Source organism: Balaenoptera acutorostrata, chromosome 7, assembly GCF_949987535.1.
Source record: "Balaenoptera acutorostrata chromosome 7, mBalAcu1.1, whole genome shotgun sequence".
NCBI classification, from domain to species: domain Eukaryota; kingdom Metazoa; phylum Chordata; class Mammalia; order Artiodactyla; family Balaenopteridae; genus Balaenoptera; species Balaenoptera acutorostrata.
Genome location: NC_080070.1, coordinates 82,414,612 through 82,435,617, shown reverse-complemented (window position 1 = coordinate 82,435,617; position 21,006 = coordinate 82,414,612). Strand labels below are relative to the sequence as shown.

At 33.1% G+C, this 21,006-nt stretch overlaps 1 protein-coding gene across 1 annotated transcript in view; it reads right to left on the bottom strand.

Moving 5' to 3' along the window:
* Positions 1 to 21,006, bottom strand: part of PCLO (piccolo presynaptic cytomatrix protein) — a 382,545-nt gene that overhangs the window by 150,436 nt on the left and 211,103 nt on the right. The window contains exons 7-8 of the mRNA XM_057550295.1: positions 7,994 to 10,181; positions 2,536 to 2,672 (exon numbers count right to left, since the gene is read on the bottom strand). Coding sequence (XP_057406278.1) covers positions 2,536 to 2,672; positions 7,994 to 10,181 — 2,325 coding nt within the window. The remainder of the gene's footprint in view (positions 1 to 2,535; positions 2,673 to 7,993; positions 10,182 to 21,006) is intronic.

The window sequence follows — 21,006 nt, the reverse complement described above, 5'->3', positions numbered from 1 at the left end:
GCAGACAAATTAGTGCTTGCATCAGTCAATTTGGTTTTATTACTTCTGCCTCCAGAACATTTTATGAACATAAATTCTTATTATGCATAAGTTTTCAAATAAAAGCAGCTGGACTTATTGGTACCAAGAGTTCAGTATTACCTTTTTGTGATTAAATATGCAAAGAAGTGACTAAAACAAGAATGCTATTTTGCTATCCCTTCTAGACCAAAATATAGTTTTGATGAGTTAATGAGGAAGACAGTATTTGAAGACAAATATTAATGTAAAAAAGCATGAATTTTGAACTTTATATAAATGTAATCAAAGCATATGTTGTCTTCAATAAAGCTTTTATTTAGAGAAATCTATAAAGCAAAACAAAGAAATTATTGTCACAAAAGTCAGTATATTTTCTGCTTGTTTGGGAGAGGTTGAAAATTACAATCTGCAAAGGGCACTTGGAGGTTTCAGTGGGCAGAAAATCCTCCCTTTCTTTGTTTGTGTGGTGGTTATATGGCTGTTTACTTTATAACTAGTTTATAATTCTACATATTTTCAGTTTTGAGTATTGCAGTTTTTTTGTTTGTATGTTAGATAACAAAATACAAATGTAAAAAATAACTTTTAGCAAGAAAATACACATTATTACATTTACCTGTATATAATTCTAACAAGGATCCTTACATTTTCTATGTTATCAAACAAAGAAATTAATTAAATGATTCTCAAATATAGCCACTCTAATTTTGGTATTATATTGCTCTATAATTATATATTTAAACATGATGTGCTATGTCTTCAGTGAACCAAAATCATAAATCTGTAGATGTAACAGAAAATTATGAACAAAAAAGTCATTAGGAATATTTGTTTAATCTACATACAATAAAATAGAATTTTAGAAAATATTTTTGGGGATGGACATAGATTATTTTAAAATATATCCTGTAGAATATTATTTGGATAAATTAGTTGGACAAGACTATTCTGATTGGATCCTCAGAAGTTTTGGGAAATAATTGTATGCAAGTTATTATTTTTTTTAGCTCTTCAGTTTTTATAGTTCATCTTATTAGGATTTCTTTAAAGGATTTGTGTTTTCATTAACTTGATCTAGGTTTGTCAGAAATAGTAAACTTCAGAGAAACAAACAAGATGGGTAAGATATAACAAGTAAGTCATTACAGAGAGATTCCTATAATAAAAAAAATTCAAGGAAATTATTTTCAATTGACAAATTGATTGTTTTAGTAATTGTAGATAAGAGGTAAATTGAAATTTTTAAACATGTTCAGAATGATTTTAATCCTTTAATTTTCTCACTTCTGAGCTAGATCTATTCTAGATCTAGAATACTTACAATATACAGAGAAGAACAGATTTCTATAAAATATGATAGCATCTAGAAAAACAAAATAAAATTCTGAGAAAACATTCAGAACAATTCTGAAAAATTTAGAACAAAATTCTGAGAAAAGAAAATTCTAATCAGCTGGAAATTTGTCTATGAAAACTGAAACTGCTTAGGAAAAAATCAAATCTAAGACCATAGATATTATCTTTTAGACAGTACTTATACATGTAAAAGTCTTGTTTTCTTTTATACCTTAATGTGACAAACACTGAATTATAGCAAATTCATATGGTTCTTCTTTGTTGTTCAAAATATAGTTGTCATTTACATCAATGAATCATTAATCAGACAGGGATGATTTAGGAGTTAATGTACATGATATAAGTAACTATCTCTTTGTGGGTATTTTAATGATCATAATGAATATACAGTCTGCAAAAATCTGATCTGTTAAGGCAACTGATTTAAGGCCATGTGGCTTACCAGAGGAATCTCCCTCAGGTTACCCAACTGTTAATCTCCTAAGATCTACCAAAATTCAATTCAAACATCACCACATTTGTTCTAAAGTGAATAAGATCATGAATTATGATATTATATTTATGTAATAGTGAATAGTACCTGTAAGTTTAAGTTTTTTACCTATAAATAGGTATTAATAAAACATACTTTATGAAAGTTGTTCTGAAGATAAAATCCAAAAATGAATGTAAAACAAAAAAACACTTCCACATAATAGGCCCTAAAACATCATCCCTTCACCCCCAACTGATGCCTTCCCTGTCCCCAGCTGACTTGATTTGGTCATCCTCTTATGTGCTTGACACCTGAACATACTGTTATTGGAGAACACTGAAATTGCCCAAATCTATTTCACCCAATATTCTGTAAACTCTTCAGAAGCTTCATGTATTCTCTGTGTATGGCAGTGTTGGGTATGTTGTACAAACTTAATTATCTGTTAGAGGAAAAAAAATCTCTTAAATTGCCTTGGTAGAAGCATCATGGTTATGCTGCGATGTCAGTCATGGCTGATGAAGTAAGGTTACTTAATACTTTAAGATACTGAAAAGAAAAATCATTTGTGAACTTGACTGACAAAAGTCCCATTCATTGCAGGATAACTGAGACCATTTTAGGATGAAGTGAATCTTTTTTTTTTAATAAATCTGAAAGAGATTGCTCAATATAGCACTTACTTGCTCTTGATGTTGACTGAGTGGTCTAGAATGGACCAACCTTTCTGGCAGTTTTCGATCCAGACCGTGTCCATTTTCCAAACGAGACTCCCTGGGTTTGTCAAACCAATCTGTTTCTTCACGACGCAGGTGATAGGCTTTGGAGACCAAGGAAACATCAAACATTGCAACTCTAACTAATACAGATGATAGAGGGCAGCAGATGTTCTGAAGTACCAACATGCTCCAGGCTCATTAATCATTCATGCATTTCAAGCACAATTCCCAACAGGATCAAAAATCATTTCCAGTATTATGTTAAAAATTTTGTACCATGGAATAACCTAGAAAAAATGATGTGCCACCTGTGAAACTTTTCAAAGCAAAATAAAACAAAATTTAAATTTAGATTAGGTGAAAGAAGAAATTTAGACAGTGATTGAATAAATAAAGGAACAATGAATATTTCTCAAAGGTCATTCTATTCAACCTCAGTCCATCAGTTCCACCTCCTCACCTCTCCCCACTACCCATCACCAAAATCCAAGGAAAATATATTCCTTGAATACAGAAGATTCTGTTATTTTCCCACTCTCCTATCAACCCAGTACCACTATGGCTTTGGACATCAAGTGAGCATTTTTTGAAAACATGACATTTCTATGACATCCATAAATAAACAAAAGCATTTATTTTTAGGAGAATCCCAGGTATCACTGCTGGGACCATGTGTGCCATAATCACCTGGTAGCCTAATACTAAAAATATATCTATTAGAATTTTTCATTAAAAATTAAACAATTATTTTCTGTGGGATCACAGATTTAGGAATTAAAGACTTGGTTGACTGCTTTTTGTACTTAAAATGTGCCAAAACTTGACATCTTAAAATACTTTTTTGAAAATACAACCATATTTGAGTATATAAATATTATTTAAAAATCTTCATCCCATTCAGTTCTTAGTACTTCCAAGGTCTTTTTCTTATTTAGTGCCCCCAAATCACTGTTTACCTAATATACAGAATTTGACCTTATATAATTTTATTCTTTGTAAAAGGATCCCTAAATAATAGTCTCTGGAAATACATTCTTGCTTCCTAAATGGCAGATGGAGTATCCCTTCGCAGGTGCTCATCCCGAAAGATCTGTTGATGATGCATGCTATCAACCTATGCCTTCTTGAAACTCTAGCTTCTACAATGCCGTACTATTGAGTGTTCCTCTCTATCTCATTACAGGTCTCTTTCTGCATACATCACTGACTTCTCTTCTACTACTTTCTCCCAAGACTTTTTCCCAGGCAATTTCCGTTAGTTCTTTACTGGAAGGGCTGGCAAACCCATAGCATACACAGCATTACTCACCTCTACACCTCCCGTGATCTTGGTCAACGCCACTGATTAACCACAGCACTTTCCCCGAATAAACACAGAATGATAGATGATGTCTCATAATTTAGTCAGTCTTAGATTTGAGGAAATACGATACATACCTGGTTTGTGGTTGCATATGTACTTATCTGATCTCCCCTATTAGACTCTAAGCTGCTTGAGGGTAAGGCTCATGTCTTCTTTTGTTGTTTTGTATTTTTTTCTCCCTCAATACTAAAAACAATGCCTTGCAAATGCCATAATATTCATTAAATATTCAGGAAATGAATGAAACATAGGAAAATTAGTCATCAACTAAAGAAAGCTAAATATCCTCATTATCATAAGCACATGTTAAAATAAAAATTAATTTGTCCCTTGAATCTCATTAATAGTTACACAATTTTTTCTCACAATCTACTCAATATTTATTATAGTTTTTCAGAGTTTTAATTTGACACCAAGTGACTAAATTTATGAAAGAAATATTTAATATAAACTTGATAAGTAAATAGAAAATCCATTATTTAACCATCAGTCTCTAAAACTTATTAGATTATCAACAAACATACTAATCATTTTATATTAATTTTTGTATATCTTTATTACATATTTCTCATAAAAATATAGTCTATACTGATTTTAATAAATGACTATCTTGGATAATGCACTACGTGATTTCACTTGAATATACAACTTTGCTTAATGCATTTAAAATAACAATCCTTTAAAATGTTTCCTTGGTTGTGTCTATACGGATAAGGCAGAATCTCAACCTAATATAAATTTTGTCAATTTATTTCCGATTCTGATGACATACTTTGATTGTCTGTTATGTCTTATAATGACTCTATACGTAACCAAGTTAGGATGGCTAGCATGCTTTGTATAGAAATTTGTAGATCAACGAAGAAAAACCAGATTAAATAAATCTGTTATGTTGGATTCTGTCTTCATCGTTTACAGCAAGTTGGACATAAATGCTAATTGTTTATAACTGCAATTGTCTGATCTGCTATGGTAGATCCGAACTTTAAAAACTAAATTTTATAATAATATTTTCCAAATTAAATAGTTTTGCTGGAGATTAACATCCCCTCGTTTTAAGCCATTGATATTTTCTTTTCTTAAATGTAAAATGCAAGAAAGCTATTTTGGGGTCTAGCATTATTCACATTATTGACTGTAACAATAGTTATACGAACAGCTTACTTCTATTCCGTATGAAATTTTCATTGGAATTTTTTTAAAAGACCGTATATACCGATGCTTTTTTTTTTTTTTTTACATGGAGTATATTTTGAAAGAATGTTTTCAACGAAATATTTGCGGTTGTAGAAATACAACTTGACTGTTTGTAGTTTAGTTTTTCTCTTAACCAGGAATGGATATTAAGGTGTAGACTTCAAGCTGGTGGTCATAAATAGTAAGCAACATAAATTATGCCTACCTAGCTTATACCTCAAATGAGATATTTCAAAATTAATTGGAGTTATATAGAATACATCTGAAAAACATCCTGTTGGCTATAACCTAGAGTTTGAGTTCAGAAAAAGCACAAAAATTTGAAATCAGTTAAATTTGCTTTGTTTACATGATACTAAATAGCCTGTTGGAATGTTATACTTTTCAAAGTTGTTTTAGTATCATTCAAACACTTTTTACTTTTTTTCTTAATTACCCAAGGAATCCAAGATTTCAAAAGAAAAGCAGACCACTGTTCACCAGAAGAAAAGTGATATGCTTATGAGATACAAACACAAAGAAAATAGATAACATTTTAAAACATACATCTTTTAAAGATAATCACTACAATTCACACACATAATATCACATATGTAATTCAGTTTGTTATAGTTTTTCTTTGTATAATTCTATATCAACATGATTTTTATGACTAAATTTCTTGTCTGCTTAATTTAAAAATACATTTTAACTCAATTTGATTTTGTGTAAATTTCATTTTAATTGTTTACTTCTCTGGTGTCATCGTTACATATTTCATAATTTTGTATGCTGCATGATGTCTCATCCAAATTAGTTTAAATAATTTTCTGGAGATTAACATGCTTTTTTTTAAGCTGATGATATTTCCAAATACTTACCAAATTGTATTTGATAAGTATTTTTTGATGTGTCTTGATATTTTATCAAAACAAGTTTTCATAGTCTTTGATGACTATGAGTACACATCACCCAAATATATAAATGAGAAATAAAAATTTGGTTATTTTTACATGGTTGTACGTAAATGACTGCCGTATTTTGGAATATCTAGAAACATCTGTATGTCTGGAACCATGTTGGCAAAACATCTGTGATGAATAAATCAATTTGTCAAATTCTCTCCAGGTATATGTTCATCATGCACACACAGATTTTAGGTGTTTAGTTATGTGATTGACCTGTTAGTTTTTCTTTTACTTTGCTATTTTACAGATACAATTATTGAAGGGCCTTTTTATTCTTCTGCAGCAGTCATTTCATATATATATTTATATACATATATAATGTGTGTAAAATGTGGATTGTGAAAAAAGAAAAAAAATGTTTCTGCATTATATAACTTACTTAACTATGTAGATTGATTCAAACAATCGGCTAAATAAAAAAAACCACACAGAGTGTTTTATTTAATTGGCTGGTTATCAATAAAAAATGGTCAATCCAATAGCCTGTAGAGAATAAAACAAATCAGGAAGGGACTAGTCTTTTGGAATTTCACTAGAAAAAGCAGTCTCTCCTTCAGATCCAGTGATTACCTTAGTCCTGATCAAACCTACATTTGAACTTCTAAAATCATATTCGTGTCTAGATACAGAAGAAAGAAAATCCTTTTCATGAAAACATATTTTCCTGTAAGTCCTCAGGGAAAATGTTAGACTTAAAATAAGAGATGTTCATATTAACTTAGTGCTCTGCAATCTCTAAAGCCATGAAGTAATACATTTTTATTTGATGAGAAATATTTTATTTTTAGGACTCAAACCACACCTACATTCAAATGTATACCACAGAGGGGGAAAAAAAAAAAGAACCAAGTGTCATGAGTCCTCTTGGCATGGGCAAGACTTCACATCTCTGTACCTGTCCAACCTCGTCTTCAAATTTAGACTTGGTCTAGGTCATTTTCTAAAATCCTTATGGTTCTATATAACTAAACAAAGCAAATTACCATAAACCAGTTTTTAGTTAAGTATGTACTTGCCATAAATCTCTTGTTCAATATGAAAAACTAGTAATGACAATTTAGGGCAAAAAAAAAATGGAATAATGCAAAAAGCAAAGCCATGGAAAAGGCTAACTGAACACACAAGGAAGGCTTCAGCTCAAATAGCTAAATTCACAAAAGCAGTGTACAAATTTCCAATTTTAAAATCTAAACAATGCTTCATACATATTCACAAGCATGTGGATAATACTGTTATTTATTGTCAAAACCATATTTAGTACTAAGCTTTCTAGTATGTAATGCAAAATGTACAAACTTGTCAATTATGACATTCATAGTGAAAGAGATTAAAATACAAACCTTTTATTTAAGTAGAATTATAAAACTCTACATTATGTTAACATTAGGGACTTATTTGAAAGTTCTCAAAAAGAGAACATTCTCTGAATTAATGAACACTGATCTCACAAAATGACATAAATAATTTTCTATTACAGAGTCTAGCAGAATAGTACTTAATGGCTCAAAACCTTAATCATTTCACAAACTGAAAGAAACTAATAACTTTAAAAATGCCTTTTAAAAAAATAAAAGAAACATACAATGAAAATATTTCCAACTATAGATTTAAAGGATGACCATATTTTATTGACACAATTATTTGGTAATGGTTTTGGAAAAGTGGACACCAAACAAATCAAGCAAACAACCAAGAAACAACAGTAAAAGAATAAACTAAAAAGAAATAAAGAAGAGCATGCTACGAAATCTATACACAAGATAAAATTTTCATTTACAAGAAATAAAATTGAAGTAAACATGCAAAAGACGCACCAAGAAAAGTAGAATACGTCCTTGGAGAAGGAAAATTAAACATGCAGAAACACAAGAGTTTGAGTTTTGAGAGTAACAAGGTAGTGTGAGGCCCAATTTACCTTCACTGTCTGACATGGCATGTTGGAAGTCATCCATGATGAAAGCTATGTCACGATCATAGCCTCGAGTCCGTGATTCTTCTCTCATGTGTTGTTGAACTTCAGGCAATGAGTGACTTGATCCAAACTGATCCCTGGTGTCTGCAGAAATTGGTGGCAGGGGTCCAGCTGCAGCCCTGGCCATTCCCATTGGCTGGCCAACAGGACTGAGTGGACTTTCCTCCTCAGAATTCTGGGCCACAATTGGTATTCTTCCTCTACTCTGGCTAATCGGCAAACTGGTAGGCTTAGTTCTGCCAGAGGGTGATGCATGACTAAAGGAAACATCTAGAGCTTCCGCCTCTTGAGCTTTCAGTCTTAGAGAAGAGCTGGAAGAATCTCTTTTAATTGATAAATCAAGCCCATAGACAGAGGAAGGTCTGGAAGAAGGTCTGGACCTGCTGCCACTGCTGTATGGCTTATCTGCTTCATCCTGCAGAGCTGACCGTATGGTATTTCCTAATGTGCCCAGCCCTGTGCCAAGAGATGATCCCAAAAATTTGTGTTGGTCTGTAATATTTTTTCTGAGGCCAAAAGTGATATCATCTTGAAGAAGCCTTGCCCTGGAAGAAATGCCACCAATAGATGAACTGCTAGAAGTCATATAGCTCGAATAATCAGGTTCAAGGTCTCTACTTTCTTGAATAGGTGAAAATTTGGACATTTTAGGGTCAATTAGTGATTTCTTATGCTTTGACTGCTTTTGATAAAGTATGGCTGCTGGCAGTTGTTTTGCTGCTTGTTTTTCAAGTGTGAGTCTGCTAATACTATACTTTTCAGATTTTGGAAAATGTCTATAGCTAGTATCGGCATGGTAATAATGGGAAAGACCAGCGAGGTGATCTAAGCTCTCTGCCCCTCTACGGAATTCCTGTTTAATCTGATGTTTGAGAAGCTTTAACTCATAAGGATCCTCCATTGGGTCTTCCTCTGCTTTCACATAACTATGCAATCTGGAAGAAGTCTGCAGAGGTGCTAGGAAATCTGTCACTTCTTGAGACCTACGTGTCTCAGTAGTTCGAAGGAGACGGTCTGTTTTTGACAGATCTTTTTCATGAAGGCTAAACGCAGTGCTTAAAGCGGCTGTTCCTTTGGTAATCTCTCCAATGTCATCAATTAAGACATAATTTCGTGGAGTATGATGGTCAATATCTGCATAGAAAGAATCTGCAGATATGCTTGATATTGGGCTGCTTGCCATGCTACTTCTTTCCTCCAATCCTATTCTCAAGTCTAAGCTGTTGTACTTACTACCAAGGTGGGAAACAGCATATGTATTATCAGTAGAAACAGGTGCTATCATCAGGGGTTGGTTGCGAATCACCTCATAGTTTGAAGTTATCTTGGGCTCCAGATATAGTGCAGTTTGCCGGGGCTTTTGTTGTATCACCATCATCTGTGATGGTAACTGATAAGCAGGTTGTGGTGTTGGTGTAGTTTGAGCTTGAGGTGTGAAGGACATCGTTGCCACAGCTTGGAAGGTTGGCTGAGTCTGATAAGGTGAAACTTCCTGATGGTACAGAGTCTGTTGCTCAAAGTGGGATTGTTGGGTGTATGGGGTGGGTGCTTGGGTAGGAAGTGCAGGGGAAGAGTATTGGTATTGGGTGTAAGGACTTGTAGGAGGAACTAACTGAGATTCTGTTTGGGTTTGTGGTGGTATAAACTGGCTGAACTCAGTTTGGGGAGCAGTTCTCGGTCGCTCTATGCCATGCTGACTTTCGATCCGGGTTGGTCTGGTGCTGCTGACCTCACTGTCAGACATGTAATCACGATCCTCAGCTACTCCCTGGAGGTAGGCTCTCTCCCTCTTTTCTCTCTCCTTTAACAATGCCTCTTTTCTCCTGTTAATCCCCATTTCCAGGTACCGTAACTTGGCATCAATCTCCTTCTCTTCCTCATCAAGTTCTGCTTGTTTTTTTCTAAGCTTTGCAGATTCCCTCTCCACAAGATCGAGCTCTCTGTCTATATCCTGGAGAATCTTAGCTCGTGCCATCGTGTTGGTTCTGCAGATCCTTCTCCTGGAAACTGTGCCCACTGTGCTGTATGTTGACTGAGTTCCTGTGGAGGTCTCCTCGGGAGGTGGGTTTGGCAGAGTTCTCTTCACTTTTTTCTGAGTGCCAGAGGGTGTCATGGTTTGAGAACCTTTTGTCTGTAATTAAGTAAACAAAATACAGTACTTTATCATCAAGGAAAAAAAGTAAAAGGTCAAAAAAACCATAATTTACATTTAAATAAAAGTGAGTTCATATATGTTTTAGCTATGAGCACATAATAAAATAAAAATTCTACACATAATTTCAAGTATTAGTCACAAATGCAGTTAACTGAAAAATAATTTTCCTCTTCTTGGTAAATTGATTATTTATTATTACAACTTTGTAACATTAGAATTGAGTTCTGAAATCGAGCACAGAGTACACTGCTAGGCAGGATTATATTTTAGTTAGACTCTTAGGAGAACTCTTAAACACTCATTTTCCACCCTATTTAATATACATAATATTACTTACTGAAGGTATGCCCAGAGTATTTGTGTTAACTATCTAAAGTTTAAGTTATATTTGTTGAAGATGTTCATTGTCCTGTTCAATTGTTTGCTTCTATCTTCCCATTCCTACTTTCACCCCCCTGAAGTGACTATCATTCCTATTCCAATCATGAAATGTTTTGAAATGAAATCCTCTCATTCGCTACTGTCTTTTTTCCCCCAAGAGTTATCTGAACCAATTTCCTATTTAATCTTTCAATATTTTTCTGACTCTTTGAGTTTTCTATTTTCTTTCAATGCTATTATTCTTTAGTAATTTCAGCTTCTTCTTAATGCTTTAGTAACTTCTACATGAAGCAAAAGTGACTATAAACAATTCAAAAACTCATTAAAATCTTTAAAAAAATCAGATAAAGTTTATCAGTGATTTGTCAGATATTTTCAATTTTATTTGGTTAATTTGTCATAAACTTGCATTCTAAGAATCACTGGTCTTGAGAATCATGCAATTTTAGAATATCAGAAGACATGAGAGATCATTTTGACTATAAATAAAGTAAGCTGATATACTCAGTTACCCAACCATGTAGCAGCATATTCACAACTAGATCTCAGGCCTTCTGCCTTCTAGTTGCATATTCTTTACTTTTTTCTTCTTACTAATAATACAAAGACCTTAATTCTTCCCTTTTTCCCAATCACCAAAAATCGAGGACCCCAAAATAACAAAAAGTATATGGGAATTATGTCTAATTAATTATATCATATTTGTCCAAGACCTTGTACTTTTATTGCCTTTTTACTACTCCCAAATTTGTTACCTTGGTGTTTTTTATCTGTTTCCTGTTATTTTTCTGCTCCATTTATCGACCTAATTGTTTAATAGAAATTATAATCAGAAGCAATATCCTAAAGATCAATTGAGGTTTATGTGTATTTCTGAAATTTTAAATATCTGAATGCAAATTCACAATGAATAAATGTTGTGAGTTTGTAAAATATGGCAGAGTGATTTTGAAATCGTAGCTTATTCATCCTCACAGAGAAATCTCAAGGAATATGGGGAATTGGAACTACAAAGACAGCTGTTTGGCATGTTATTTATTCTCTCTCACCCTCAATTATTTTCATTGTATTTAATACTCACAATCAAGTCATAGGGTTGTTATGAAGAGCAAATGAGACCTCTGTGTAAAATATTTAGTACACACTGTAGGCAGTCACTAAGTATTGTTTCCTTGTAAAATCCCCTTATTTCTACAGAAAACTGTGGAATTCGGCAAATTCATATTCCAAATATTTGAAAAAACTGTTTTTTTTTGAATAAATGAATGTACATGTTATGCATTTTAATATCAACTGACCATAATAAAATAGTAATAAAATTAAAATTGAAATCTTACAACTACTTAATAATTTTCCAAAATACTAACATATATGTCTTCTATTTATAAAAAGTTTTTCACAATAATCTTTTCAGTTCTCTGAATATAATGGAGCTCAACAGGAGGCTGAAATTAATGACTGTTTCTTTTCCTAGACTAGCATTTGGTAGATTTGGTATATGCATTAAGAGTTTTCAAATTTAAGATGTTCATGTGTACTACATGATTGTGGTTGTGAAATTGTTTGAGAAAGAGTGTTTAAGTGCATTACTCTGAAAATGTAATGGCATTGCATAATATGAAGACATTTGAAAAGTCTTACTTTGAAAGTAAGAATTCTCCTCCCTACCAAAGGAGGTCAAAAATGCGCATGAATTAATGTAACACTAAAAGCTGACGCAGAGAGAAAGCACACAGAACAGAGAAGGTAACAGTGGAATGGAGTAAATAGAGAGAATGAAAGAAATTTCTGGGGTGGATGCACACATTTTGAAAATTAATTTAAAAAAAAAACTGAAGGCATCCATTAAATGGGTGCATATATTTGTTGAATGAAAGAATGAAGAAATGAAAGGGTAAAATAAGAACTTGTGATTTTTTGGTGTGTTACTATTTTTAAAAATTCTGAATCAAGAAGTGAATTTCCGAGAATTCACTGTGTGGAATGAGAGGAAAGATACGAAAACACAAGAAAGATAAACCTACGAGGAACTGTAAAAATGACTATAGTATTAAGAGTAATGGTTATAATGAACTGGAAACTGATAGTAGTTCTTACTGTTTATTGCTCATACATTTATGCAATTTCTCTTAACTTTATGTTTAACAGTTTATAGTTCTCACTTGAGGGAGTGTGCTTAGTCATGCTCATTTTTTTGCAGTTTTATAAAATCCTAGGTTAAAGAAACATTCCAGGTATTAGGGATTTCTAACTATCTTTCAGGGTTGCAAATATTTAATGATCCGTGACTTATGTTTATTAATATTTTGTGTGCCACGGATGTGAGTCATGGAAACAAGTGACAAAGTTGGTTGGTAGAAGCTAGATACTTACTGACAGTCTAGCTAACTACTCAGTCTCCACAAATCGAAATAGCTTTGCTGTTCTTTCTTGATAACAAAGTTGGAGACTCATCAAGGTCTCAACCATATTCTTCCCAAATGACAGGAAGTGTAACACTGATTGAAAGCTTAGTGTCTCAGGCCAGACTTAGAGTTTCAATCCTGGCTCTGCCTTTACCAGCTGTGAGACCTTTAGCAAGTTGCTTAAACTCCCTGCGCCTCAGTTTTCCTATATGTAGAGGAGGTCAATATTTATTGGTATATTATTGGTTTGGCTAAGGAGTAAATCAGTTAAAACAAGAATCTAGATTAGTTATAATCCAGAGGACAGACAGAAATATAGTAGAGAATTTAAGGTGATGTATTGCCAACTTATAATTTAAAAAGAACAGCCTTTTGAGACAATAAATAACTTCTAAACTGACTATTTAACTCTAATCTAAACAATATAATATAAAATAAGAGAACCCCAAAACAGAGAATCGAAACAAAACAATATAATTGCTTAGAAAAGATCAAGAGATGTATAAAAGAAAGTTTATCACGATTAAAGGTGATGCAGTTGGAGGCCATGATTAGAGACAACAACAACAATCTAGAAAAATCTTGGTGTTTAATAAGATTTTCTTTCCTTGATGACTAGCCTGGTAAAAGTTTTCAGACAGATCTGGTGCTCTTAATCTGAAAAATAATTGTCTGTAACTGTAATTGTAAGTAACTGTAAAATATTTTAAAATAGCTGTGCAAATAACAGACCAAGGGAAAAGAACAGAAAGTCCTAAGAATAGAATGGAGGTTGAGGAAGACTGGAAGAAAATCTAATTTCAATTGCAATACCTAGGAGGTAACAGTGTTAAGAAGCAAACAAGCTCCAGCAAAAGTTTTGCTGTCCAAAGTTATTTTAAACAACATTCTCCTTGGGGGAATCCAGTTACACCATGCATCTTATATGGTAAAGGAAATAAATTTTTCCTTGTTCTGAGGTGTCAGGGTTATTAATAAAAATAACAATAGCTAAGGTATACGGATACACTATCCTGAGGACTTTAAATATACATATGTGCATTATCCCACTGTTAAAATAATCTAAGCTCAATCTAAGAATGAGAAAAGTTGGACAAGCAAAAATAGATGCTAGACCAAAATTATTCATCGATTGCTATATATAATAAATATGGCAAAATTCAATTTATTTATTTATTCCAGGAGTTTGCTTAGTATAATTCTAAAATGCATTTTTCTAGATAATAAAGGCACAGAGCTAAGAGGTAAGAGATAGAATGAACACAAACCTTATTCTCAAAAAACTCATGAATCAGGAATATTTTTTAGGATGTTGTATGAAGAAACTACCTCAGCCTTTTGCTAAATAGCTCTTATGTCAGTATCAGAGATACCCTTCTAAATCACTGTATCACTAGAGAGACTTTGGAATGTATTTTTCATTTTATAAATACAGAAAGCTATACCTGCTACTGGAAATCAATGTTCGTCATGATAATATCTTCAATTTTTAAGTTTGTTCTTTCAGTTAAGCAGGAATGATTTTTATGAAGTCCCTGTACTTTTAGATAATGAGAAATGTAGATTCACTTCCAAACAGTATAATTCCACATAGATTTATAGATAAATAAGATACTTTGATACAGATAAATATCATATAATTTTCTAGAGAAAACATAACCTCTTAAAGATCATCTATATAAAAAGTCAGAAGGTGAATTAGAGGAGTATATAAAGAGTGTATTGGGACCCAGAATAAGAAGGATTTACTTTCACCTCGGGCAAGGAAAAATGGATTAAGACATAGCAGAAAGCCTGGGTATTGAAGAAGGGACTGGACTTAAACAGGAGAATACTTTCTATGTGGAGGGAATAGTATAAAATGTAAATTTCATAGAAACACCCGGGATGATCTGGTTTAACTTCAGCCTGGTGATGCATTAATACCTGTGAGATGGAAACACATACAGAGAGGGGTTCTATGCAAACAGGAAGAGGAAAAATAGAGAAGCAAATAATAAAATTTAAATGTAAAATATATTACATATATATAATTTATATGTAAAATATATACTATATATGTTATATATAATTACATATGTATTATATATATACTATATAAAGCCCTTGAAATCTATCTATATTAAAATCTCCACTCATTCATTTTCCTTTTCTTTCTTTCTTTCTTTATTTTTTTACAGATGGAAAAGGCAACCCAGGTTGTTGCATAGTGGTCAAATTAACTCCAATACCATGTGAAGTACCAGCACAAACCATCAAACTGTAAATGTGCAATCATTGGCAATGACTTGCAATGCAGTGCACTGGGTAGCAAGCACTGTGGCTTCATCAAAGAGAAAATTGTGACAGCCCAATTTAATTTCCTTCAATGATAATGTGGCAGTCCACACAGATAACATAGAAACAGAAACTACAATCTCGCAGGGCTTCAGCAAAACATTTTACATTGTCCCTTGACACAGTCGCCAACGAAGTTTTGGACTTAAGAATGGAAAGTGTTCATATAATTTGCCAGGGATCTGCATGCAGACTATGACTATTCAAGGTCCAGCATCAATGTAAGTAACTAATTAATGTTTCTTAACCTTGGCACTATTGACATTTTTTCCAGATGATTCTATGTCGGGGTTGGGATGGCTGTTTTGTGCATTGTAGGATGTTTAGTGGAAACTCTGGCCTCTACCCACCAGATACCATCAGCATATCCTACCCCAGTCCTGTCAATCAAAAATGCCACTATGCACTGTCAAATATCTCTAGGGGGAGAGGGAGGCAAAACAGTCACTGGTTGAAAACAACTGATATCGGAGGATATACAAGATGATGTCTTCAGAAAGAGATCACTGATCTACTGTTATTTAGCTTACGTACTGATGAAGACTGCTAGTATTTGTATGTCACAGTGCCTTAGTCTGAATGGACAAGACAGGGACATCGATGATGTCTTGAAAAAGAGAGCTCTTGGGATAAAGGGTGAAAGAAAGAGAGATATTACAGGCTATGGTAACAATCTGAGCAAATTAATAAAATGTATTAGATTATTTTGTCTTGTTATAAATTTGTTTTATGATCCTAAAATTAATCCCTGCATTTGATAGGATAATTCTCACCTTTTGGATTAACATGAACTAATACGCAGAAGATATTCAACCAAGTTTTAAAAAACACAGTTTTATTAGAGAACAGGAAGAAAAAAATAGATGCCTAAAACTATAAGAATGTCTCTTCAGTGCAGAAGATTAATCTTTCTAGCTTAACCTCATAAAAATCTTGGGAAATTTTCCACAGCTGCAATAACTAAGGAAAAATCAGAGGATAATGAATTGCCAGTCTGATTGAAAAATTATGTAAATGCTAGATCTTTGTTAAAAGTTGCTTTTTACTCTGAGTTCAAAAGAAGGATCAATGGTGTAATTAAAAAGGGATTACAAACTTAGGAGGAAATACAGGTATTTAGTTTGAGAAGTTAATTACCAGAATCACTAAGGGAGATCCATTGGATAGCTGACCTCAATTTTAAAATCGAGAAATCCTTGCCATCTTAAAAATAATTTAAGAAAAAAGAATTGAAACAGTAACCATAAACACCAAAAACACCTATCTGATGGCTTAGTGAAAAAATCTGAGAACATGCTTATTGTTTACTGTACTGACTACTGAGATTATGAGTAAGACATGGCCCCTGCCCTTCAATTGTGCAGTATGAATACAGAACTGGAGGACAGAAAATGCTCTCAGAGTCATCTGTCTCACCTTATTGGGAGTTCTCCTCATTCAGGGCCTGCATTTACTTTGAATATGAGAGTAAGTCTTTGTCTTGGTAAGAATACTACTACTCATACATACTATGTGCTCTCTGGTATTTTTACTTCTGCTCTGTACCTGGTCCTTCCTTCTTCTTAGGGTATAAACATTATCTGTCTATAAAGATCTATGGCTCTTAGGCAGGTAGATGAAATGTCTAGGATATTTTCCCCTTCAAACAAGACAGCTCTTTAAAATATATGAACATTGGTTAGCATACTCCTTTAACTTTGGAAAGTTAGGATGGAGGATGAAGATGAAGCTGTAAGATAAACACAAGGCTGCAAGCTGGAAAATATGACATGTGCTTCCTTGAAAAAGGACTAGAAACAGTTTCACTCTCTGAAATGTCAATGAAAGCATTAATTCACCTTCGAGGGGTCTCCCTACCCCAATATCTACAGTTTCCAGTTTTGAGACAAAATAGCAGTTGAATATAAAAATATTCAGCATTCTAACCTATACATTGTATCATTAATAATGTGTTCCCAAAATAGACCCATTATTTACCACCATTCCACCCTTACCCTTACACACAGCTAAAACATTCCAAATGTTGAGTGCAAGGGCTCAGTAATTTCTATTGCTTTAAGATATACAAGAAAAATGAAAGACAATGGAGGAGTGACCTGTGAAAATGAAATTCTAAATGATACCACTCATGGAAAAATACTTTGAAAACTGATAAAACATCTAGACTCCACTAGGCATTGCAATAAGGCACAGTGCCTGGCACATACAAAATAAAGCCATCAAATTTCTTCAACTAGAGTCCTGTGGAACAATTTAATAACTATTTCCACGAATCAAACTCCAAATAAGCAGTATTAGCACTGCTATGAAAATATCACCGAATCATTGAAAAAATATAAACACCTTTATCAATAAACAGTCTTGAGTCTCTACAGCTATGGAAGAGAATTCACCATTTGTGAATGTACTTGAAATTGTTTTTTTAAAGTAGTTCTTTAATTGTTGTAATATTCTAGTAGCAAGAAAAAAGTGAGAAACTGAATCACAAGACGTTATTAGTCAGAAAATAAAAACAAAGTAATAGAACATATTTAAAAGTCACACACAAGTTATTTTTCAAAGTCTAGTAGCAGAGGCAAAAATGTTCTCCAATTAATATTGTGAAAGTGGCGCTCAATATTTCATCAGGCATCTTTAAGCTTTTCCTTAATGTGCCTCTTGTCCCAGTTTGTCTTGTTTTCTTGCTGAAAGTCATTGCTCTTGGGCTGGCAGCCAAGCAGAAAACTAGTTTCCACCTCGCTGGACAGAAGCATCAGAGATGTCAGTCTGCGCAACACGTATTGCCTTCTATTTTTTGGAATGGCCCAAAGAGATTAATTTCTTCTCTCCTAAAATCTGTATAAGGTATTTTAGAAAGCCCTCTTAGAAGTTTTTAAGGTGATCATTTTTTATACATATGGATGTGTATTTCTCCCTCCTCCCTTCTACTTTCTATCCCTCCCATCCATCCATCTTTGTCATTTCTAGATTTTATATTTTCATTAGAAAAACACATTTCTGTGCAAGACTACAGATATATTTCTTCACTGGTGTGTTGCTTCATTCAAAATTACGTTTTCTTGATCATTTTCCTAAGAGAAAAGAAAATGCTTAAAGGTACGGATGACCTCCTTTTTCTTTTCCTTTTAATCTCCCAACATCCAGTTATTACTATGTTTAAAATCACTCTTTTTGTAGTTATTACTTCAAAAATTTATGGGGGCAGCAAAACATATTTTGCCTATATGCTCTTAGCTAAGAAGAAGGTTTGATAACCAGTGAGTATAAAGAGAAAGAAGTAATTTAAAAGCACTGACTAACCTACAGGCTATGAAAACATGATAGCCGAAGAATTAAAATCAGATCAGATCACTGGAAAATAAACACAGATACCTCCTATTTTCTCATTTCTATACCATTTAACTTTTACATAGTGCTGCTGGACTAGATACGGAATGCTATGAAGAACTATCTAACGTTGATTCCTTCTTCAAGAGCAAAACCATTTACAGTTCTAACATGCTACCACAAGATAACAACTACATCGCTTTACCAGAAAATGTGTTAATGGTTTATACGAGCAATCTGAAGTGGAAAAATAAAGTTAATAAAAATTTCCAAGAATTAACATGAAAACTTATCCTAAAACATAAATGTATATTAAAAAAGTAAGATACATCTCTTCCACCTGCTTTTTTTCCAGCATGCTGAGTATTATAGTATTGCCTGCCTGTGACTTACTTCATTTTGAGAACAAATTATTGATCCACATAGAGGGATTGTACTGATTCCAACGCTTCCATAAAATATCTCCTCATTTGCATTTCTCATTGACAATCTCTCATCAAAACAAAAATAACTGTATTCAGAACAAAAATAATTGTATTTCAAATGCTGTAAAATGTAAATCTCTAATTATGCTACAGTTTTGTACATGGAGTGTTAGAATGGTGGTTGATTACTATGTGATATGTTTTCCAGCGCTTCAGATCATTAGCAATTTGAGGAATGATTTAATAACCACTTATCTAAAGCCATGAGAAACATCATGACCTTTTAATAGTGGCACAGTCTTTACTAAATTATCTTGAGATAATAAAGATATTTTATGTTTAGACTCTTGAAATGCCTAACCACAAAATCACAGGAATCTCTATTATTGTTTTTTGTTCCTTTCTCATTGATTTATTATCCTCTGGCCTATAAAACCGTGGAACATGACATTAAAATACTTCCGAGCTGCTTTGACCTACATGTGTGCACTAAGTAAAAATAGTTCTTTTTCATAAACCTAAATCACATGAATAGCTTCCCCCAAGTTAAATTAAACGACAAAATTTCCTTGGGCAAGTAGGACCATGGCCCTTCTTCCATATCAACTGGAGAACCATCTGGTTCTTTAGAAGACAGTGCTATTAAGAACTGATAAAGGATGGCAATTAAATTAAGTGGCAAGAAATATTTTTTTTGGTCTTCTAAGATGATAAAGCTCATACATGGACTTATGTAAATACAACAATATTTTTTCTAAATGTTATTTTAAGAGGTTAAGTTTTCAATTCTTAATTCTATAAATTCAGTTACATGAGAACAGAGGTGTACTTTGATGGGTGATTAGATGATTTTCCAAATGGATAATTAATGAAACCTGAGCTTACTGACTGCAGTGCATTTGAGTGAGCATTTACAGGCATCAGCTCATGCCATAAATGGAAGAACTGGTTGAAAGCGCCGCAAAGAAGCTTTTTCTAAACACAATAACATTGTTTTATTAGAAACATTACTATCATTTTAATACCTATGACACACTGAAGAAATTCATGCACATTTATTAATGTCAAAAGGAGAAATGTCATGATGTCGGGTCTTTCATGAAGTATCCTGAAACTCTCTACAATTAGTGCTAATTAGTACTTTAAACAGTGATTTCAGCTCGACCTTCTAAAAAGTAAATGACTAACCCATAAAAGTAGCCTCTATGCCCAGAGACTGAGCTCTGTGATTAGGGCTGAGTTTTATCAGAAAAAACACTGGAGACTTGTCTTGTCCCTGTCATGTTAAAATATACTACCCAACAGGTCAGAAATTAAAATGTGGTCCAACTTATTAAGAGTGATTTACTTATGTAGTTAAAATGGTTTATCAGTGAGCCCAAACAATTTTCGTATATATCTTTTTCATTCACTTGAGGAAGGAGGAGGAGAGAGGATGAGTATAATCACTTTTAGCTTCAACTCTTCTAACGTTACTGTTTACTCCCTCATAGGGGGTATTTACTGTTCTTCACAAAGTTAAGCTTTTATTTGTCATCTTAAAAATTTTTTTCAACCAAAAAAAAAATAGAGATAGCAGTTCTATAATTTAGCTTAAAGATTTCTTACATTGTGTTCAACCATCTCTTTTCTCAACTGTTTTAATTTGAATCTCTAGCAAACTGTTCTTAAGGAGAAAAAAAAAATAGATAAAAATTCCGTTTGTTGTTTAAAGCTTTAGACTAAGTTACCTCAGTTTATTTAGCCAGTTCATTTAAGGCTCAATTTACCTCACTATACTTGTTCTGGTGCTTTCCTAATTCAAACTCTACGCATAAGTCAAGATACAGAAGAGGACCAAAAAGAAAATCCTGTTAAGTAGAAGAAATTCATTTGCTACAAATGGAATTAATGTTGGGTGGGTATGGAGGTGCAAAGAACACTGAC